This window comes from Dipodomys spectabilis, unplaced genomic scaffold (assembly GCF_019054845.1).
Source record: "Dipodomys spectabilis isolate Male_0828 unplaced genomic scaffold, ASM1905484v1 ptg000455l, whole genome shotgun sequence".
Lineage (NCBI taxonomy): Eukaryota > Metazoa > Chordata > Mammalia > Rodentia > Heteromyidae > Dipodomys > Dipodomys spectabilis.
The window spans coordinates 2,403,950-2,427,606 of NW_024871132.1; the positions used below are offsets into that span (position 1 = coordinate 2,403,950).

General features: G+C 39.8%; 1 protein-coding gene across 3 annotated transcripts; it reads left to right on the forward strand.

Moving 5' to 3' along the window:
* Window positions 1-1,340: 1,340 nt before the first annotated feature.
* On the forward strand, window positions 1,341-22,089 carry Lman1 (lectin, mannose binding 1). 3 transcript variants are annotated; one of them, XR_006145652.1, is made up of 14 exons: window positions 1,341-1,604; window positions 5,529-5,683; window positions 5,802-5,909; window positions 6,852-6,913; window positions 7,851-7,950; window positions 9,050-9,173; window positions 11,034-11,092; window positions 11,760-11,892; window positions 13,364-13,554; window positions 13,677-13,747; window positions 17,371-17,521; window positions 19,370-19,491; window positions 19,785-20,913; window positions 21,181-22,089. XR_006145652.1 is itself a non-coding variant. In XM_042668539.1 (14 exons), the coding sequence occupies exons 1-13, from the start codon at window positions 1,367-1,369 to the stop codon at window positions 19,819-19,821; spliced, it is 1,554 nt and encodes a 517-aa protein (XP_042524473.1). In that variant the 5' UTR covers window positions 1,342-1,366; the 3' UTR covers window positions 19,822-19,847; window positions 21,373-22,089. The 3 variants fall into 3 exon arrangements, 1 of the variants encoding a protein (XP_042524473.1); XM_042668539.1 differs by having other exon boundaries at window positions 1,342-1,604; window positions 13,361-13,554; window positions 19,785-19,847; window positions 21,373-22,089; XR_006145651.1 differs by having other exon boundaries at window positions 1,343-1,604; window positions 13,361-13,554.
* The last annotated feature ends 1,568 nt before the right edge of the window (window positions 22,090-23,657 follow it).

The following is a 23,657-nucleotide window of genomic DNA, read 5'->3' on the forward strand; positions in this document are numbered from 1 at the left end:
TCCTATCTGAAGTTGAAGAGATGGATATGGGGAAGGGGACTGGGTGTTAGGTGAATGCACCCACAATGAACTGGTTGAGTTTCTGGGGCTGAGATGGCTTTTTCATCATTATTGTTGGGAAGGTGAGCAAATGTCACGAAGTGGCTAATATGTTGTGGGAGCTCACTAGGCACAGGCACTAAATTCTCTCTTAAATGGATGACAGATTTTTTTAAACTAATTTCCATCCTACACATGAGAAAATGGAGTTTTTGAGTGGCTAAATGTCAAGACACATGTTCAGAAAGCTGGGATTCACCTCCAGCCAGCTAACTTCAAAGCTTTGGTGCTTAATTGCTGATTTATCACTGGTGACAACTTATAGAAAAGCTTTCAAAGTGTTCAGGATGTTGTTTTAGGGAAAGTAGACATGTGGCTTGAGAAAGCAGTTTTCTTATAAAAGAAGCAAAGCGCAAAAGGGTGGATGTTAGATTCAAACATTGGGTCCATTTCATTGTAAATGAGGCCATGCATGTTTACCACTCCAAACACTCATGTTTACGACTGCCTGATGCAGATCAGCTCTCCATACACGTCAGGGTCTATGGCAACCGAATTGACTGTAACAGAACTTGGAAACAAGCTTACAAGAGTGAGTCTTATCAGAAAATGAAAGTGGCAGCCCTGGGTATTAGAGGAGCTAAAGGAAATCATCTAAGACCTGTGACTTCTTGCACCATTGTTTTTAGTGGTAGCACCATGGCTGCTTCACTGTCAGACATTGCATACACATTTCATGCAGGAAGAGAAACAAATCAGCAAAGTGAAGTTTTGCCTATTTGGTGGGTGGCATTTCAACCCACCTCTCATGAAATGCAAAGCATCCTGAACAAATTGGGCTTCTTTTAATCAGGAAAGGAGGAGGAATGGAGTTTATACCGGTATTGTGTAGAAATGCAAGCCTAAGGAGAAGAATGGAATGAGGTGGAGAAAAGATGTGAAAAGATGACTCGACATGAACTTATTTTACCTTGTCAGATTCTCAGGTCTCTTGGGTGGCGGGAGGAAGCCTACTGCAGGTAGGCCAAGGGTCGCTTCTCCTGCATTCCCAAGAACATACAAAGGTTCCAACACTTCCCAATGGGACCAGGCTCGAGACAAATCGCCCCGCCCACAACCACGCCCCGCCCCATGGCCACGCCCACACGGACCACGCCCACCCATGCTGGGAGCCAGAGGGCTGACGGGATCCAGGACCCGGGGGCGGGGCTCACCCCTTGCCCTCAGGGGTCCCTCGGGCTCCACCAATCAACGAGCGCCCTGTTGGCCATCCGCAGCCTCGCGCGCCCCTCCCTCTCCCGCCGGCCTCTGCGTCCTAGAATCCAAGATGGCGGGATCCAGGCGAAAGCGTCCCCAGGCCCGATCGCGACCGTTTTTCTATGCCCTGCTGCTGTCTCTCAGTCGTCTCGTCGGGGGCGATGGCCTGGGAGGCGACGCCATGGCCGCCGGCGCCGCGGGCACGCCGGCCGAGCTGCCACACCGTCGTTTCGAGTACAAATACAGCTTCAAGGGGCCGCACCTGGTGCAGAGTGACGGGACCGTCCCCTTCTGGGCCCACGCGGGGAGTAAGCTGGGGCTGGGGGCCGGGGGGGGGGCCCCGAGGGAGGGTTCCGGGGCTGGGGGCCGGGGCCGGGGGCCGGGGGGCCCGGGCGGGGGTTCCGGGGCTGGGGGCCGGGGCCGGGGGCCGGGGGGCCCGGGCGGGGGTTCCGGGGCTGGGGGCCGGGGGCCGGGGGGCCCGGGCGGGGGTTCCGGGGCTGGGGGCCGGAGGCCCACGCGGGGAGTAAGCTGGGGCTGGGGGCCGGGGGGGGCCCCGAGGGAGGGTTCCGGGGCTGGGGGCCGGGGCTGGGGGCCGGGGGGTCCCGGGCGAGGGTTCCGGGGCTGGGGGCCGGGGGCCGGGGGGCCCGGGCGGGGGTTCCGGGGCTGGGGGCCGGGGGCCCACGCGGGGTGTAAGCTGGGGCTGGGGGCCAGGCGAGGGTTCCGGGGCTGGGGGCCGGGGGGCCGGGGCGGGGGTTCCGGGGCTGGGGGCTGAGGGACCCGGGCGGGAGCGCCGAGGGATCGGGGACCTCGGAGTGCGAGTTCCGGGGCCGGGGGGGGGGGCCTCCGGAGGGGCCGGGGTTCCCCTGAGCCGCGGTGGGCACCCTCAGGGCACGGGTCCCTCTCCGGCCCTCAGTTGTCCAGAGAGTTTTCCCCGTGCTCCGTCCACTCCCGCCGGCCTTCCTCGGTCTCTTGCTTCTGGCGGTGTAGTGTTCCGTCGGTACACTCCCCCCCCCCCCCCCCCCAGCCGGCTCCCAGGTGTCGCGTTTCACCCGGACGCCACGTCTCCGAGGGACACGTGCCCCCCCCCCACACACACACACTCACCCGCCTTCCTCACCTAAAGCCGCCCTGGCAGCTCCCTCTCCCCTGCCCGTCTCTTCCCTGGTGTCCGACCCTCCTAGACAGCTCCAGAGAGGCTGTGTATGCCTTCGTCTCAGGCTTCACCTTAAAGCTGCTTCTGGGAGAGTGGGAATAATCTCGGGTCTCCACGCCAGGCCACTCTGCAGGCACAGTCTCGCTTTTGTTTGGTAGCAGGATACCCTCTTTGGCATGGTTTCTGAACTTGAGACAGTGGCATAGCTTCTCATTTCAAGGGGGAAAAAAAGGAACAGGAGAAATGGAAATAATTACTGCCTCAAGTTTTATTTTCTCTGTATTTGGTACTCATAAATCAAAGTCCCGCTAGAGCATTCATGTTTGGAAAAGAAACAAACATACCTGCAGTTTTACGTGCTGATGTGCCAACTGCTGACTGAGCCATCTGCCTTAGCGCTTGGCATGTAATAATCTCTGTTCAGGGACCATCCGATGCAACCTGTGCAACAAGTAGCAAATGCTTTTCTGTGTGATTAAGCAACCATGTATATGAGGCCTTGTATATATTATTTTAGATTATCAAAAGCTTGGAACAAAATGTTTTGTTTATGGACAAGCAATTACTAAATAGGAAGCATACTTTTAAGAAAAAGGCCATTTCCCTCGAATTAATGTGTAATTATAAGGTTAAATTTCAATTTTATTTAATGACCAAGTCATTAAGTTGTTGAAGCACAGTGTAATTATGTTATTTGGCAGTCATTGTAAGCCTGCTGGGTATATTTTTAAATCAAGATAACATTGTTCTTAATGTACGTAGAGATGATATACATGATACCAAACACAAGTGCTTGAATTTTTTGTGGTTTTTATTTTGCTTTTTGGAAGGATGCTGACTTGTATTAGTGGTAGATTTACTCACACTTTTTGTTTTGTACCACTCCATTGCCTACTTGCTTCTATCTCTTTCTCACATGTACACATCAGGAAATTAAAGACAGCAATCTAAAATTTACTACCTTAACTTTATTTTACAGACCCATAACCAGTTAGTGTGTTGCAAAAATGCCAGTATAATTACCTATGGGATTTAAGTTGTATTCGTAGACTACATTTCAAATAGAGATATGTATTTTTAGCCATGCCCTATGTATGTACTGTAGACTCTGGGAATTACTGATACCTATCTATTTATATCTTTAGAAATCTATGTTAGAAATAGATACAGATATGTATCTTGCTTTCTTGTTACTGTAATTTTTAATCTCTGTTCTCTTAATGCCATTGTTCATATCCACTCTTCATTTACTCTCTGATCCATTCAAAACAAAAAAATAGAGAAATTAAATCTGGTTTAATCACAGCCTTTTATGACTTCAAGTTCAAGATAAACTGGTGTTTCTTTCTTAGCTTTGTCCTTTTGCACTGTCATTCTGCATCCTTAGGTCCAAAAGGGCATTAAAAAGAAAAGATAACATTTTCTAACTATAGCTCTGAAAGCTCTTTCACCTTCATACTCTGAGTTGATCCTTAGCAGGCAGAGCAGGTATTGTCTGTTATTTATACAGAACAGTTGCTGTTTGGAAATGTTCTTAGAAAAGGTTATATAACTGGCAAGTGTCAGGACAGCTGAACTCAAACCTAGGTCTTCTGATTGTCAGTATTTTTTCCATGTTGTCCTTTCTCAGGCTTTTCAGTGCTTGGAAGTGTTAGTAGCAGATGGTGAATGATCACACTAAAAATGTCTCAGCTTTTCTTCTTATGAATGTTTCCTACCTGTAAAGTGATTTGTAGTTGTTTTATTTCCCAGCATAAATGTCAGAATGGTTACTATTTGGGAGGAAATGCTAGCATTGTTCAAAAACTTTAGGCTCAAGCCCAATAATAAGAGGATTGAAACATTTTTATAAGCATACCTAGTTTTGTCATACATCAGTTTCTCATACTTCACGTTATGAGTTTTTTATTCACAAGTTGAAGTTTGTTGATGTTTTCCAACAGCTGATGATCTAATCTCTTCAGAAGTAAATTACTTAAAGCACATGTAGAATTTAGACATAATGATCTTGTACATTTAATAGACTCAGGCATACTATATAACTTTAATAAACGCTGAAAAGCCACAAAAATCTGTGACTTGCTTTATTCTGGTGTTTTCAAGCTGAACTGATATCCCCAAGGCGTGTCTGTATACACATTTGCATAAGCACATATCCATGAAGTTGTTAGAGAGGTGGAATAACTTGATTAAAACTAACAATTGGTAACTGATAGAATTAGGACTTGAACCTAGCTGGAAGTACAAATCACCGGTGGGAACCACAATTTTCTCTGAGAATTCTTTTAGACAGTTTACTTTGAATTGAAATGGAAGGACTGGGAGCATAGCTCAAGTGATAGGGTGCTTGGAGGCCCTGAGTATAAACCCCAGTACCTCAAAAAAAATTCATTTGCCTCTCTCCCTAGAAAAAAAATATTCTGCATATATGCTGAATATTTTGCATGTAAGTTTTGGGATATTTGTGGGGCTAATCAATCCTAGCCCTTCATTTTACACATGAACATAGGATCGGTCTGGGAGAGTAGAAAGATTATTGTTCAGAATCACAGTTGAACTCAGACTAGGAACAAGTGTCTTGATTCCCAGTGGTAAGTGTTCACAGTGTTTGAGTTTTTTAAGGTTTCTAAATTGACACAATACATTGCAGGCTTTTTATACGATTCATAAGTTTTTTAGATATTTATAGAAAGTCTGAAGATTAAATAGACAAATTTACCTTGTAAGTCATTTCCTCCATTCTGCCCCTATAATTTTTACTGGATGGTGTGGTCTTTATATTTTTTATTTTTGTGGAGATACTCTTTGTATAAAAATGAGGCTGAGGACATTGTTCAAGTGGTGTATAGTGCTCGCCTACTTTATGCACTTGCAAGGCCCTGGGTTCAATCCCCAGCACTTACAAGAAACCAAAAGATAAATAAGAGATGTTAGCTCTCAAATTTCAAAGTTGTAACTTTCAACGTGAAATTATTTTATAACAAAATTGTTCTATAGATTATATATAGTGGTTCAGTACTGATGTTTTAATTTTGCCTAATTATAACGTAAAGTTTTTCTTCTCTGCTTTCTGCTGTAGATGCTATTCCAAGTTCAGATCAAATTCGAATAGCACCATCATTAAAAAGCCAAAGAGGATCAGTATGGACAAAGACAAAAGCAGCCTTCGAGAACTGGGAAGTCGAGGTGACATTTCGAGTAACTGGAAGAGGTCGGATTGGAGCTGATGGCCTAGTATGTACATTTCTATTTTTGAGAAGATACAGATACATGCATTTGCCCTAGCATAATGTACAGCAGTATGATTATAGTACATACCACTAGCTTCTAACTTCCTTGTTTGTATTTTCAGGCAATTTGGTATACAGAAAATCAAGGTTTGGAGGGCCCCGTCTTTGGATCCGCTGATATGTGGAATGGTGTTGGAATATTTTTTGATTCTTTTGACAATGATGGAAAGGTATATTTGTTGTCAGAATTGCTACCCACTTTTTCTCCTAGCCAGACTAGGCTGTGAGAAGCATATCTTATCTGTCACTGATGTGTTTGGCAGTAGAGAACTCCTCAGGTCATAATCTCCATGTAGCAGAGAATTCAGCAACTAAGAACTATGGAGACAAATTTTTCATACACAAACTTAAAGTTATAATGGAGACCTAAGTCAGAACTTTGCAATGACTCTCCCCATCCAGCTTGTACTTAGTAATTATGATAAGTAAACATGAGTCAGTCTTTAGATGTAGGCAGCGAAAGCAGCAGTGTGTAGAGACCATAATAGTTTGCTTTCATAACAGTATTCCTATGTATTACTATCTCTGGCTGACTCACGTATTCATACATTTGCTATGTTTATGTTAACCATTTATTTGAACAGGTCAATTTTTTGTTTTTCTTTTTTGTGCCAGTACTGGGACTTGAACTCAAGGCCTGGATTCTGTCCCTTAGCTTTTTCAAGGCTGATATTCTACCACTGAAGCCACAGCCCACTCTTAGATTTTTGCTGGTCATTTGGAGATAAGTGTCTTAATATCCTGCACTGGCTGGCTTTGAATCTCAAAACTCAGCCACCTCAGTAGTTAGGATTACAGATATGAGCCATCAGCAGCACCCAGCTTAGGTCAGTTTTTATGATTTCTTCTAAAATATTCAAGAACAAATGTGCTTATATATTGGAAGCATTAACTGGTGGGTTAGCAGCTGCTTGTTCTCCACTGGTGTTTTTAAACATCACTATTAGCAAGTTAAAGATCTTTTGCAACTCCATAAATGCCAAGACCATCATCATATTTTTAAATATTGAATCCTACAGTCTCATCTGTAAGAGACATATCAAGAAGGATCTGGAAATTTTTTTTAAGTTCAGGACTTTAAATGTTTTCTTTTTTTGTTTTGTTTTTTTTAGAAAAATAATCCTGCTATAGTAATCGTGGGCAATAATGGACAGATCCATTATGACCATCAAAAGTAAGTGTGTGATTTTTTTACATCATTTCCATTTCTGCTTCTCATTGGAAACCTCATGAAATATATTCAGATTTGAACACCAAACTAAATCTGAACCATATGAACTGCAATTTATTTTTTGTTATCATTTTGTAATTCAGTGAGAAGGTCACAGTTTGTTTCTATCTTAAAGTTCTTTCTATGGAAAAAAAATCTCAGATTTCAAAACAAGTATGTTTTCATTTAATTTTAAGGCTTATCAGATGTTGCTGGCTCTTAGTGATGCTACTAGCCACTTTTAATCTTTATTTAAAGAGATCTTTAAAAATGAAGTTTAGCCTTGACCAAACTAATGAGTATACAGTGTATGGCACTTATGCTATCTGAATACTGCTTTATGTAAAAACTGTAAATGGATGGCAAAGCTTCTGAGTATTTAGTGTATTTATAATGTATATAAATTAAGTATGTACATCTTTTAAAATTTTCATATAGTTATGGAATAATTACTTTTTAGCCAATCAGTAAGTTTACTGTTTCCCATCTTGGTGGTTTTCAGCCAGTTCAGGTAGTTCATCACCCATCCCTGTGCAGCTGTTAGAAGTGCCTGGGCCTTCTGTCCTCACTCTGTTCAGTGGATTTAGAAAGAAGCCTATAGATCTGCAGCTAAAAGCCTCATGAGAGATTTGCTTCTGCCACAGGATAAGAGGACCTCTGTGCTTGTCTCCCTTAGCACAGGAAGTCATTCCCCTTCTTATCAAGCCATGGTGACATTAGATTATTGTGTACCCAGTGTTCTCACAGGAAACACTTGCCTGCCATCTTTGTGTCTTAAGAATAAACAGCTTGAAGTATCCTAAGACTCAGTCATACCTTGCTATTAATCTTTTAGAATTTTAGATGTTGAAACACTTCCTAAGTCTGTTTCTTGTTTGTTTTCCTTTCTTCTGTGCTGTAGTGATGGCGCCAGTCAAGCTTTAGCAAGTTGCCAGAGGGACTTCCGTAACAAACCCTATCCTGTCCGGGCCAAGATTATCTATTACCAGAAAGCATTGACAGTAAGTGATAATAAACAAATCACAGCTTTCTGGTAGGACTTTTCTTTTTGAGTTCTTGAAGTTAAAAGCACGAGGCTTCAAAACTGGCAAACCTGAGCATCTCATAAAACTTAGCCAGCAGGTTTCCTTTGTTCATTTCCTTATTTAACCATCCTGCTGTTTGGCATATGTGACATACATATCCAAGACTTCAGGATGTGCAGATGAGTCAAACAAAGGTCATTGCCTTCAAAGAACACACAGAGTAATGACAAAACACACATACCATTTCTATTCTGTGTGACAAAGACACAGGTACCATCAAGGAATCCTGTGGTTAGAATCTTGTAATTCTGTGGGATTACAAGGAAGGTCTGAAAGCAAGGGTGTGTGTGTGTGTGTGTGTGTGTGTGTGTGTGTGTGTGTGTGTGTGTGTGTGTGTGTGTGTGTGTGTGTGTGTGTGTGTGTGTGTGTGTGTGTGTGTGTGTGTGTGTGTGTGTGTGTGTGTGTGTGTGTGTGTGTGTGTGTGTGTGTGTGTGTGTTTTCTAGCCACAGAAAGCAGTCACAGGACCTTGAGAGGGGTTGAAATATTTGAGGGAAGAAAATATGGCTCCAAGACAAGAGATCTAGAGGAGGTGACACTGAAAGGTTGAGAGTAACAGACCTTGAGTGGAGTGTACTACAGTTTATCCTAAGAGGAACTTTTAAGACAGTTCAGAGTTTTAAGCAAGAAGTGAAATGATCCAATTAACAGTTTTGAAAAATAACATAGGGCCCAACATTGTTAAAATGGTATGTGTGAAAGATGATTTAGATTTAGATTCCTGACCCTTAAATTATCACACTTGTGCTCTATACTCTATGCACAGTTAACTCCCAGTGACTAGAACACTGGAAATTGAATGTGGGAGAGTTTAAGTACTTGAACAGTGCCAAACCAAGTAACTAACCAACGAATTGTGAGTTGAACCCAGCTCCATTATCGTATACAATAATGCCACATGAGAAATATTAAATTACCCTTTATAATAATGAAGGGAAGATTGAATATAACTACTAATAAAATTGATCAGTTCACTCCATAATGTCACACAGCTGTGGCTATAATTTTTCTTTTTAGGTAATGATTAATAATGGCTTTACACCAGACAAAAATGATTATGAATTTTGCGCCAAAGTAGAAAATATGGTTATCCCCCCACAAGGACATTTTGGAATATCTGCTGCCACAGGAGGTCTTGCAGGTAAGTTTACTGTCTTATATTGAAAATGTATAGATTGCTTCTTGTTGTACAGTTTAAAGACATATATACTTGTTTATGTAGAACTGTGTAGATTATTCGGCCCCTTAGTGTGCTATGGCATTCTTTGACTCTATTGGGACTGTTGTTTTTTTGTTTTTTTTTAACCTGTGTTGTTCTATAAGTATACGATTGCCTCAAGCACATACAAATACACAGATTACAGAATCAGTAAAGGAACCATGTTTAATATAGAGGCTTTAAGAGATTAATTGTCAATTGAGGACTGTGGGTTGACACATCACATATAAATGAATTTGACAACCTTAGGAGATGGTTTTTTGGGGGCCAGACTTTAAACAAAGATATGTGATAATTGAAGTTATTCCATACTAATACAATTTTGTGTTTATATAGTGCAATGTCGCTTTAAATAATATTCAGAAGTACAAATTATATAATCCGGGAAGAGAAGGAAGAGAAATCATGGTGGGGGGTAGGGGAGTGTACTTTGAGCCACAGTTCCACTTCTAGTCTTCTACTGCCTAATTGGAGATAAGAGTCACGGACTTTCCTGCCTGGGCTGGTTTTAAACTGTGATCCTAAGGTCTCAGCCTCCTGAGTAGCTACGATTACAGGCATGAGCCACTAGTGCCCAGTGAAAAATCATATGGTTTTGATTTTTCTTTTTTTTTTTTTTAATTTTATTTTATTTTATTTGAGAACATACTGTACAGAGGGGTTACAATTACATGGGCAGGATAATGCATACATTTCTTACCAAGCATTGCAGCTTCCTCCTTTGTTTACCCTTCACCTCCCCCCTACCCCCCACCCTTTGTTCTGCTTTTTTTTTTTTTTCCTGTCTGTCATGGGGCTTGAAAACTCTGGACCTGAGCACTGTTCCTCAGCTCTTCAGCTCAAGGCTAGTGCTCTACCACTTGAGCCACAACACCACTTCCATATCATTTCAATTTTTAAATGAGCTTGCCAAATCATAAATAGGACTTTCTGAAGTTCACAGTAATGGTTATTCTCAGGAAGTTGTGGTCTGGTTCAAGTTACCCAGTCTGTAACAGTAGTGTATGTGTTCGTATAATCTGCCTACATCTCTAGATCTCCATAGGAGTGGCAGAAAAAAAGATTACTGCACACTTGAAATAAATTGCTTTGTGCATATGACTAGCCAGAACTGGTATTTAGTGTTATGAGGTTCAGGCTGCGGAAACAGCTTAAAATAAACTTGGCTTTCTATGATTTTTAGATAAAATCCAAATCTGCAAATATGAAAGGCAAAAAATTGTATGTCCTTTGAGTCAGATAGTACCAAAAATATGTAACCAAGATTTCATCTTATTTGATTGGGTATTATCAGCCAAGAAGATTTGGGGGGAAATATGGGAGGGTTGTGGTTCCAGAATTAGTAGTTTACGCTTGTTTTGACTCTGTTTGTTCATCCCTTACCATTCCTTATCTGACATTATTGAACATCTGTTATATGTTAAACACTTATAACAGATGTTTAATAAGATACAGAGAAAGTGAATGTACATCATTTCTTTTTCTTTTCTGTGCCATTTTACCATAATTTTAGAATTATTAAATAGTTGTACAAAGGGGTTAGTTTACAATTCTATAAGTCAGATTGATAATACAGTGCTTCTGTGACAATGTACATTGTTTCTAATGTGAAGACTTTTTGGTTTCTAATGTAATGAATTTTTGTCTCTTAAGCTCACAGAACACTATTACTTTTGCCAAATTAGAGCTGATAGTTTTTTGAAGCAACAAATACTATACGGTAAATTGACAACTGTAAAAATCCATAATAGAATTTTTTGAGACTTCTTTTTTAATTCATAGATGACCATGATGTTCTCTCTTTTCTGACTTTCCAACTAACTGAGCCCGGAAAAGAGCCGGTAAGTGAAGACAATGTTTTTCCAACAGCTTATTTTCAGTTTTCCAACAGTGTTGCCTCATGTCTGACTGGGAAGACTGTCCTAGGTTTGTGTCTTGTTTCTACTCTTCATTGCCCATGATCTCCTACGAAGCTCTGTGGTGCACTATTTCTTCATTGGTTAACAGATACCTGTCCTGACCGCTTTGTGATGGTGTAGGAAGTTAGTGCACTTACAGAAAGTGCAAGTGCATTTTCCATCAGTAAATATTGATATTTTTAGTGCTATTCTTGGTAGCAAAAGTAAATTGGGCCAGGTGCCAGTGATCACACCCTCAATCTTAACTACTCAGGAGGCTGAGATTTGAGGATCAAGGTTCAAAGCCAAAAGTCCATAAGACTCTTATCTCCAATTAACCAGCAAAAAGCTGTAAGTGGAGCTGTTGCTCAAGTGGTAAGATGCCAGCCTTGATTGAAGAAACTAAAGGGCAGCACCCAGGCCCTGAGTTCAAGTCTTAGTACTAATGTGAAGGAAAAAAAAGTAAAATTGGCTCTGATATCAATAAGGAGTAAGTTTCCAACCAGTAGTGGAGTAGTTAGCATGAGAAAAGGTATTAAGATGTCTCACAGATTCCCTTTTCTGTTTGTTTTTTGTTTTGTTTATATTTTTTCTTAAACTTCAAAAACAGCCTACACCAGATAAAGAGATTTCAGAAAAAGAAAAGGAAAAGTATCAGGAGGAGTTTGAACACTTTCAACAAGAATTGGACAAAAAAAAAGAGGAGTTCCAGAAGGGCCACCCCGACCTGCAAGGGCAGCCGGGTGAGTCATGGCAAAGCTCTTGCTGGCGCATAGCTGTAGCCCTAGCTGCATATTGCATGTTTGTGTCTGTATTGCCTGATTCGCCCTGCTCTCTGCACTTACACGTTCCATGAAATTTCTGAAAAGGTGATAAGCAAATCTTGAGTCTATTGGCAAAAGCGAGTGTGGCTTTAATGACATGTGAGTTAAAAGTACTGTGTGTGTAGAGATGAACAGTGAGCTGGAGTGGAAGCTCTTAAGAGTCCTGGGTGTGGTTCAGATGCCTGCCTAACAAGCTCAAGGCCCTGAGTTCAGGTCCTATTACTGCCAGAAGACAAGGGTGGGAATTGTGGGAGAACACAAGGGAAGGGGTAGCAATGCTCGACAAGAAATACACTCATTGCCTTACTCATGTACCTGTAACCTCTGTACACCATCTTTACAATAAAATAAAAAAGAATGGGAATTTTGTGAGGATAGGCATTTTGTTTCTGTGTTCAGTATTGTGCTTTCAGAACCTCAAACAAAAACCATAGCAGTGCAGTATTAGTAGCTGAGGCTCAGTAATTGCTAAGTGAAATTACTAAGGATTATGTCTCCTTTTAGTCATTACCATAGTGATAATACTTGAAATCTATCAAAACTGTTGCAAGAGTAGGTGATATCTACTTTTCTTACTACTAAGAATCCTTTAATGAGTATAATTTAGAATGCTAGTCTAATCCAATGAAATTAAGCTTTATAAGTATGTCAAAGCTGCATGTTAAGGAAAATAGTGTGACTTTACATTATCTGCTGGGCTTATTACTCCCTATCAGTATAAATTATCAGGACTATTTATTTAATAAGGCCTTTGGAGTGTTTAAATTTGCAATAATAAAGAGTTAGGCCTAATGGAAGTAAAAATGAAATGTGAATTTCTTTAATTTGCTTTAAACATTATAGCATAATCACTTATGATTATATCCTGAAGCTGATTGTAGTATGTGAAGATACATATTTATATATATGTATATGTTCATGTGCCTTCTATACATATATAAAGCATGTAATCTACACACTCAGTTTGTTGTGTTTTGGCAAATGTATGCACCAAACATAACCATCACCCAGATCAGAGTACAGAATGTTTTTGTCACCCTAGAAAGTCCCCATCCATCTTCAGATATAAACACCCTCCCCCCAGACCCATCACTGTTTTGTTTCTAATATAATATACTGATTCTCCCTAATAAAATCATACTATGTAAATGAAAGAGAAAATTACTTAAATAGAAAAGTTCAGGCCTAATTTATATGTTAAGTCATTGGATACTAAAAAACAAATAGTAACCTAGTTAAATTTACTGTTATGTACATTTAGTATTTGGGATATCATACCACAAAGTTGGTGATATTCTAGTTTTGGCATTTGTTGGCACTGTGCCAATTGCAGTACTTCAAAACCATCTATATGGTCTATTAATTTTAATTTGTAATCACTTTTCAGCAGATGACGTATTTGAAAGTGTAGGAGATCGTGAGCTAAGACAAATTTTTGAAGGCCAGAACCGTATTCATCTTGAAATCAAGCAGCTGAATCGGCAGTTGGATATGATTCTAGATGAGCAGAGAAGATATGTCTCGTCGCTGACAGAGGAGATTTCTAAAAGAGGAGCAGGGGTCCCAGGGCAGCATGGGCAGGTATGCATTCAAATCCACAGATAGGCCTTTCCCTTTGTCTGAAGGAAAGGAGAGAAAAAGGCTACTGTGTGCAGTGCTCTGGTAGGTCGTGGAGTGTTGAGCTGTTGTCTTTTTTCCTCCAGATTAGTCAGCAAGAACTGGATACTGTTGTGAAAACTCAGCAGGAGATTATGAGACAAGTAAATGAAATGAAGTAAGTATATAAATGTAGCATCTCAGTGTTACGTGATACCCTTATCTAAAGAAAGGTGTATGTGTTAAAATCTTCCTCCGTGAAGGTAAGAATCACATTCTGAGTTCATTTTGTAAAAACAGGGGTACTAATACATTTTAATATTTAAAAATTCCATGTAAGCATCTATATTTTAATATTTACTTTTAGGCTGAAAAAGCAAAAATTGAACATCTTCAAAAACAAAAAAGTTTGACATAGGTACTTGATAGAGGCTGGCATGTGCTTATATTTAGAGAACTCAAAAAGAATATGGATTTCTATGTAACAAATGTCTGAGAAATACTAGGAGAATAAGTATATTCAGCATTGTAGAGCTCCAATATAAGCAGACAGTGCAGGAATTCTGTGTGTGTGTGTGTGTGTGTGTGTGTGTGTGTGTGTTACTAGGAATTGAATTCAGGACTTGAACTTGTGTGTGTGTGATACTAGGAATTGAATTCAGGACTTGAACTTAGGGCATTGTACTTGCTAGGCAATCACTCTACCACTCCATCCCCAGCCCTTTTTGTTTTAATTACTTTTTGTTAGGGCTAACCTCAGACCTATGATGCCCCTGTCTGTCCAGGTAACTGGGATTACAGGTGTGACCTACTGTGCCCACCTAAAGGAACTTATTTTTCTTTTTGATGCTATGAAGCTACTTAGAAGCTATGTGACAACCTCTTTCATTCCCATTTCGTACCCAAAGAGAAACTGGACAAAAGTTGAAACAGAGAAGAAAGGTGTCTTTGGATGTTAGATGATAAACTTGTAGTAAGAATGGTTTGCTTATGCCTAGAGCAGGTCAAAATGTCACATTTCCATAAGCTGAGTTTTTAGAGCACTGACATCTTTATCATAAAAAACACCTCTTAAAATGTGAACAAATGAATAGTTGAACTATTCAAGTAGTTAAAGCTAAATGAATAGTATTCTTTTATGAATATAGACTGAATCTTGTAACATGCCATTTTTCAGAACTTTTTAATTATGATCTAATTTTTTACTTTAGAAAATGAAAAAAAAAAAGATTTCAAATGTCTTTGACCTGCTTACCATAGTGTTGAGCTCTCACCTAACCACAATATAGTTGTCTGAAGCAGGAAATTAACATTGATACAATGCAGTAGATTAAAGTGCTGATACTGGCGCTTCTTCCTCCCCTCCCGCCCCCCACCAGTGTAGAGACAGACAAGACGCGCGCGTGTGTGCATGCACGCATCTACACCCATCTTTGCCACCTGTTCCCAGCTCCCCTTGGTTCTTACCCTTTCCCACCTATTTTCGGTCTTCTTTCTTCTGTAAAGGGTGCTGTGTTCCAGATGCTCTTAGAGTCCAAGCTGTGCTTAGGAATTCCCAGTCCCCCAACTCTACTGCCCATGGAAGCATTTGGTACAGACCTGCCTTTCAAACTCCCACTTAACCAGTAAGAACAAATGTCATCCATGTAAGTTAATGCAACTACACTCAAATTTCTGGGCTAGTGCTCTAGAACTTTTTCTTCAGATTTTAGCTTCAGAAAGAAACCTAAAGGGACAGGAAACAGTTGCCTTTACAACTTACCAGGGTGGCTTGTGTTTTTTATGGATTTTTATATTAGGAAATCTTAGTTGTTTTTTGGGGGGAGGTGGTTGAAAACAGAATCTTTAAATGTAGTTCGACCTTCTCACTGAAGTATTTGATGCTTGGACCCAATTCTCCATCTTGAAACTTTCTAAGACTTCTAACATACTTTTTCTGTGTTCTCTGACTTCTCTGCTTCCATTAGTTTCTTCACTTTTGTTCTATCTTCCATCATCCCTTAGAAGGTGCTTTTCCCCAGATTCTATCTAGACTTCTTTCATTTGGCCTATTCCCTTTTTCCTTTTCCCACAGATCTTCCCACTAGACCTTTCCCCATCCCATAACACTCAGCCCTAGGCACCAGATCAGTTAACTACATTTTTCTTTGTAGGGCTCTAGTTATTCTAAGACAGTGCTTGTAGACTGTTAGTCTCAGCAAGGCAGGAATTATATTTTTCTCACACATATTATTTCCCTAAAAATTGCTGTCCAACTTACAACATGCCCATCACAGGTAAATTAATGATCGAGTAGGAGAACTTTGAATCTGTGTACATTTAAAGGACATTTTTACTTAAACAGTATTCTTTTCTGAAAAGCAATATTCTCAGAATATTAAATATGACTGCATTTTTTACATGCATTCAGGTTAGAAAGTTATATTTGGAAGGAAGCATTTTAGTCATGGGGAAATGTAATTCTTAATTGATGTTTTAATTCAAAAGCTGAGAGTCATGCAGATTTTCTTGAGCACACATGCTATTAAAACTTAATTTTGTATAACATTGATTCAGAAAGCACTTGTGATATTTCATACCTACTTTTCAAGTGTCTGTTGCTTCTAACATCCTATATAATTTTTAAAAATTTATACTTAACCTTCAGTATGATCTAACTGTGGAATCATAGCTTTCAAGGATGTAAGGCAAAATGTTGTGTATTGTCAGAATTACCTTTTAATAAGCCCATTACACTTGAGACTGCCATACGATCCTTCAACTTAACAAACTGTGTTTACTTCATATTTGGGCCAGACAGATGCGTCTTTGGTCGGCTTCTGGTTGAAACACTAGGTTTTGGGGGGTTTTTTGGCAGTCGTGGAGCTTGAACTTTGGGCCTGGGTTCTGTCGCTCAGCTCTTCAGCTCAAGGCTAGCTCTTGAGCCACAATACCACTTCCAGTTTTCTGGTGCTTTATTGGAGATCAGAGTCTCATGGATTTATCTGCCCAGACTGGCTTTGAACTGTGATCCTCAGATCTCAGCCTTCTGAGTAGCTAGGATTTCAGGTATGAGCCACTGGTGCCCAGCAAAGCACTAGGTTTATATGCTGGTGTCATTTGATAGAACTGCAGAGAGAAATAGGCACAATGAACTTTTGTGTTTGGAGATTCACAGAAAGTATTCACAGAACTCAGAAAAGCTGCTTCACTCGTTGGCAACAAAGTCACACAAAGTCAAGTCAACAAAGAAAACTGGGATGGATACAAGGTAGAGTCCAGGGAAGAGCAGGCGCCCACTGCTGGCTGTCTTCTCCAGTTACCTCGCAGACACAGGGTCCCCAAGGGAGTTCAGCGTACAATTTTTTACCATGATTTGAAAGCAGTAGGCATTCATTAGAAGCATTTCTTCTAGTTCTGAATTTTGCTCTTTTCCTAGGCTACTGTATGTGCTGTGCTGTTCTCTTACAATGGTGGGCAGTGGCACCTACCAAAAACCATAGGCAACCACTCAATCATGGCTTGGCTTATTTTTTTCTTTTTTCTTTTTTCTTTTTTTTTTTTTAACAAAAACTGGGCTGTTAGCCCAGACTGGCCTCAAACTCTCTATCATCTGACCTCTGCCTACGCAGTGCAGAGATTATAGGCATGTGTCACCATGCCTGGCTTCTGTTTTCATTAGTTGGTTGGTTGGTTTGGGTTCTTTTGTTGTTTTTAATACCTCCTATGTTCAACTTTAAAAGGTATAGAACTATTTAACCTATGACTGAAAAAAAATGTCCTTCTAGTGACTTCACTGGGTAAAGGGGTTTTCTGTCTCAGGAACTCCATGAGTGAAACGGTGAGGCTGGTGAGTGGCATACAGCACCCAGGCGCTGCCGGCGTCTATGAGTCGACGCAGCACTTTATGGACATCAAGGAGCACCTGCACGTGGTGAAGAGAGACATAGACAGCTTGGCACAGCGGAGTCTGGTAACCTGTTCCCTCTCCTTCTGTAGTTACCGTTGCCTTCTGCAGAAAGGGAAGAACTCACTTGACTGAAATACTTAATGCTTGAGGATGCTGATGATGGTTTAAGTTAGAATTGCTCTCTATTTCCCAAATTCCCTTTATTTTGGTTTCCTAGTTGCTTAAGGTGGAGCTTAGTGCCTCTAGCCATTAACCCCTGCAGGGCAGAATGATGGCATGGGAGTTGTTGTGTGGGATTTACAGTACCATCCAATGAAATATTTTCTGATTCCCATTTTAGTGTTGTCTCTGATCCATGGGTTTTTATAATGTCTTTGACGTGTCTTTCCCCAAAGATTCTGATCTGATCTTTCTAGCTATCTTGTTAACCTGGGTTTGCCATCAACCAAACACAGGTTATTTGTGGGATTGGACTGGATTCTTTCCTGGCTCTGCAATTGCCTTGTATAAGACTTGGGTGACAATACGACTGGTCCATAGTTCCTAGTCAAACTTATTAGAAGCAGACCTGGCTACTTACATTTTATATGAGGCTTTATCTTTTTTACTTTTTAATTAATTTCCTTATTTATTGACTTATTTACCTATTTATTGGGCCTCCTTAGTACTTGAGCTGTGCTCCTAAACTTTTTTGTTCTTATTTTGTTTTTATAGCAAAGTCTTACTACTTTTTTCCAGGCTGGTCTTGAACTCTCAATCCTCCTACCTCCCAAGTAACTGGGATTACAGACATGTACCACCATGCCTGGCTAGTTTTATCTTTGTAAAAACCTTTTCTTTAATTTGAGGTACTTTAAGAAATGTTAGATTAATATGTTATTAATATTAAAGTGAGTTTTCTCAAGTTTACTAGCTAGTAAATGGTAAAGAGAGGAAACGTAAGTCCTCAGTTCAACTTCTAATCTTGTTGCCCTTATATTTTTGGATGCTGACTTCTGTTGATTGTGGGGCTTGAATTCAGGCCCTTAGTGCTCGCTGAGCCTCTTTGTGCCCAAGACTAGGTCTCTACCACTTGAGAGCCACAGCACCACTTCTAGTTTTTGAGTGGTAAATTGGAGCTAAAAGTTTCACAGGGACTTTTCTGTCTAGGCTGGCTTCAAACCTTGATCCTCAGATCTCAGCCTCCTGAGTAGCTAGGATTACAGGTATGAGCCACCAGCACCTGCCTATGAAAGGTGGCTTTTTAAATTTTTTTCTGTAGTGGGTTTTGAACTCAAGGACTTATGACATGGCATTTTTATGTATAGACCACAAATATATAAATTATGTTTGTAAATTTGGCTTCATAAGTTTGTTACCAAGCATGACTTCTCATCCAAAGCATTTGTGTGCTAGTCCTATTTGAGATTATTTCTTCCTCCTCTTCCTCTTCCCCTTTGATGTGATAGTTGATGCCACAGATAGCACATGTGTCCTAAAAAAACTTTGCCTGATATGAGGTAATCATATGGAAAACAACTCATCTTAGAAGCCATTATGTGTGGATAGACGTAGGTGAAATCTTTGTCCCTGATATTTAATTTTCTCCTTAAAATGAAAGAAATACCTACATAGATAGGGAAATAAGGAATAAAACACCTATTTTAGAGTTACAGTCGGGGGGGGGGGGGGTGAATGCTGTGGGTCTGAGGAAGAGCCATCGTATTGTCAAGTAGTTCCTTAGTGGGGTAGCCTTGCAGTTTATTGTCCAGACTAGAAGACATAAATAAAATTTAAAGGGATAGAAAGTCAGTTGGAAAGTGAATAAATGAAAATAGTTGTTTATATAGTAAACGATGAGTTTTGTAACAGTTGCATTTATGTCTTTAAAAACTATGAGTGTAGTTATGATCCAAGTTCTTTGTCTTATAGCCATCCAATGAAAAACCGAAATGCCCTGAACTCCCGCCGTTCCCGTCATGCTTATCTACTGTCCACTTCGTCATATTTGTAGTGGTACAAACGGTGTTGTTCATTGGTTATATCATGTACAGGTAAGTCTTAATAAAATGCAACCTTGTCTTTTCTCTCTTTCAGTTGAAATATTTGGTGGAATTAAATATGCCCATAAAAACAACTTTCAGCAAATGTGTAAATAATTGTATACAAGTATATATTTTTTCTAGTTTATTTCAGTTCACACTAGAAGTCCATGTATAGAATATATACTTTTCTTAATGTATTTTATGCTTTCAAAAGCATTCGTATTTTAATATGAAGTCAGTTCTGTTTCTTTTTGAAATCCAGTATGGAAACTTCTTTTAATTTTCCTTTCCTTTGTTTATAGGACTCAGCAAGAAGCAGCTGCCAAAAAATTCTTTTGACCATCCTTTTTGTATGTGTACATCCTGTATGTATGCGCAAAAATGTTGTCTTTTTGAGGGAACATAAGTATTTAAATTACTTCATAGGCTAAATTATTAAATTTTGTATGAAAGAAGTGTTTAAACATTGGTTTTCAGTGAGAATAAACCTTAAAGACAACCACATATAAATGTGTTCATAGTTCCTAAATCTGTTTAAATTTCAGTGAATTTCTGATCAGTAGAATGCTGTCACTGATCAGAATACTAGAAAGTAAAAGGGTCAATAATAGAAAATGGAGGCGGTCCCTTTATTAAGAGTGTTCCCGTCTAAGTTTCCAGTAGTGGATTTCCTTATTTCACACAAATGCACTTGCCTCCTACGCCCCAAAATAAAAGGTATAATTAAAATGGCCCTCATCATGTATTTTGTAACCAAAGTCCTTTTTAAAGGTCAGAGTTTCCTCATCTAACTTCCCATCCTCAGTCCTTAACACCACTCACCCCGGAATCGAAAACTGTTTTATCTGAGAGCTTTAGAATGTTGACAGTAAACTCATAACCTATTCAATGAAATGCCTTCTTCCTCTGCTATGTTTCACTTTTAAATTGAGAGGGAAAGTTAAGAGAGCTACTTTTTCCTAAAAACGTCATTTAGGTGGAAACATTCCTGTGATAATGATTTTTCATGGATATTTTACCTGGAAATACATTTATTTCATGGTGACCCATGTTCTTGAATATTTTCATTCCAGTGGTGTCAGTTCACTATTATAAGAATCATTTTTATATTTTTAAAGGAATTTTTTTCATCCATTTTATCTGGCATATAATTTGCCTCTCATTGCATATTCTGAGGATATTTAAATTCACAAAACCTACCACTATATTCTGGTTACAACCACATAACCAGAGTTTGTGACTTCTTGGAGACTCTTGAATCAAGGAGGCTGTTGTAGGATCAATATTAAGATTTTTGAAGGCAATATTAGAAAAATCAAGGCAATTCTTGGCATTTCTTCCTTTTGTTGGCAAATTAAGCCATGAAATGTGAGACTGGAAGATTTTATAGTCTTTGTACATAGTTCTCAGAATTAGAGAAACCATCTGTAAGTGACTTTTTTTTTTTTTTTTTGGTCAGTCCTGGGGCTTGAACTCTGGGCTTGGACACTATCCCTCCCTCAGCTCTTCAGCTCAAGGCAAGCACTCTCCTGCTTGAGCTACAGTGCCACTTCCAGTTTTCTAGTGGTTTTTTTTTGGAGATAAGAGTCTCACAGACTTTTCTGCCTGGGCTGGGCTGGCTTTAAACCGTGATCCTCAGATCTCAGCCTACTGAGTAGCTCGGATTACAGGCATGAGCCACCGATGCTTGGCTGTAAGTGACATTTTTTAAAGTGCAAGTTTACTTTTTGTTTTCATAACCGATAAAGATTTTGCTGTCTTCAAATTCCTTTTACCTCATATGTCAACTGATTATCTTTGATTTGCCATAGTATCAGAGCACCCTCTGTTTATGAAATAGTATTTTTGAGCTCTTCCAAGGCTGAGTTTTCTCTTAAATGTCATTTACAGATTGGGCTGATGACCTAAAATCTATGTAAAGACTTGGTGAAGAGCTCCGCACTGTGGCACACCCGTCCTGTGTGTGCAAACTGCCGCACCGCTGTCTATGTGGGCATTGACTCTCAAACACTAAAAGAATATCCTAGTGGTCACTCTACTTCAGCCACTTCAGCATTCAGAATGCTGCTCTCACAGTTTTTTTGTTGTTGTGTTAATATTTTGAAATTCATGTTTCAGAGACATCAGCATCACAGAATTGACCATTTATGTCATGAAATAAAATACCTTTAGAAGAATTTGAATTGTAGACCTACGAAGCTTGGGAAATCCTCTTGAGGTCAAAACCTGCCAAATCCAGTATTACTTTAAAGTCCCTGGTCACATGTGCCTGAACAAGAACAGGAATTCCAGATTTATGCAGAATCCGTATTTCAGGCTAGAATTCAAGGGGAATCATCCTGCTCGTTCCTGAAGCACATGCAGGCAGTGATATGGGACATGAGCTCAGTCATGTGGTTCACGCAGGAGGCTTCTCTTACTGTTGGAAGCTTGGTTTGTCTTCCTCAAAATCGTTGACTCTTTTAAGTTGCTCATTTCTGAGCAAAAGTGTTTGCTCTGTGGAAAAGTTATATCACTGCCAGAATTTCATTTTCTTTATTCTTACATGTAATTGAATTAATTCACTTCTCTCTCACACCAGCAAGTATTTTACAGGTGCCTTGAATTAAAACAAATTTTTGTTTTTCAATTTTAAATATAGATCATTATGTTTATGATGCCACTTTTGAAAAGAAAATGCAGTTACTGTAATTATGGCTAATACATTTGTTTAATATACCTGTTAGTGTTCTAACTGTTGGAATGTTTTATTCAGCTTGAAACTTTACCATGAAGTCACAAATGATAACCAGTGTTTTGTTAATTTTAAAGGTGGGTTGGTGTTTCTCAAAATACGGTCCCTAGGCCATTTGGATCATGGAGTGTTTGTTAATAATACAGACGCCAGGGTTCAGTCCCAAGCCACTGCTTCAAACTCAGAAGTGGGGCTTCAAAGCTTAGTCTTGAGTGAGCATAGTGGATGGTTCTGAGCCCAGTAATGGTTAGGAACCACTAAAGTGGGAGTGAAGAAAATAGGTATTTTGTCTAGTGCTGAACCGAGAGCCAGGCACTGATTGCTCACACCTATGATCTTAGCTTCTTAGATAGCTGAGATCTGAGAATCATAGTTCAAAGCCAGCTCAAGTAGAAAAGTCCAGAAGATTTTTCTAATCTCCAGTTAACCACCAAAAAAGCTGGCTATATGGCTCATGTAGCAGAGCACCAACCTTGAGCAAAAAAGCTAGGCGACCAGCAACCAGGCCCTGAGTTCACACCCTAATACTAGCACGAAAGAGTAAGAAAGGAGAATGCAGGAAAGGAAGGAAGGGACAGAAAAGAAAGCAAGCTAGCTGAGATCATAGTCTGATATTTTCATTATCTATGAAAGTAGCATTGGTGCACTATTTTTTTATACTTGCAATTTTACTAAAACTCTTGGTTTGTTAGCAGGTACAAACTAAATCCAGGTTGTTCCCTGTACCTATTGGTACTTTGGTGATGACTTTGAAACTTAAAAAGTTATCTTCAAATCATATTGATGTTATAAGAAATCCATTGCGAAGCCCACCTGCTAACGCTTGTTGCTTTCCTGATGTGATTGTGGTGATATTCTGTCTCAGACAACTGTGCTTTCTTATAACATGGGGTAAATAGAAATTACTTGAATAAGGGATTGTCTGCCCTGCTGCTCTGCAGAGATACAATCTTTGTAAAGAACACAAATAGCAGTTGTGATACTAAGATGTGATTATCTTTCCCTGTCCATGTGCTTATTGAAGGGAGATAGTGAACAATTCTATTGAGGATTTTTTATTTATAAGATCTAATGTAAAATCAGCACTTGCAACTTTTTAGATCTGTATGTTGCCTGTTTAATATATTTCTCTAAGATATTAAAATTTTAAAAAAGTTTTCTATCCACTGTCAAGTTTCAATTGGATAACATTTTGTCTACTTTTTTTTTTTCCTGATTGTTATTTGATGCTAGCTGGAATTTAAGAAATGACATTGACCTTGTTCAAATAAAGAAATATTTTAGTAAGTTTGCTTTTTTTCTCCTTAATATTGGGTAGTAAGTAGCTCTTTGTTTTCCAAATAGGTCCTGATTTGCAATGTTTCCTTTGCCCATGCTCCACGGCCTGCCCTGGGGCCTGGGTGGCCTGCCTGCCTGCCTGCCTGCCTCCTGTGGGGTGAGC

Bases quoted from the DNA above. Each gene is read 5' to 3' on its own strand.
- Lman1 (XM_042668539.1), top strand. From the start codon at position 1,367: ATGGCGGGATCCAGGCGAAAGCGTCCCCAGGCCCGATCGCGACCGTTT. The intron at 17,522-19,369 runs GTAACCTGTTCC...TTTGTCTTATAG, and splicing joins GCTTGGCACAGCGGAGTCTG to CCATCCAATGAAAAACCGAA. The intron at 19,492-19,784 runs GTAAGTCTTAAT...CTTTGTTTATAG, and splicing joins ATTGGTTATATCATGTACAG to GACTCAGCAAGAAGCAGCTG.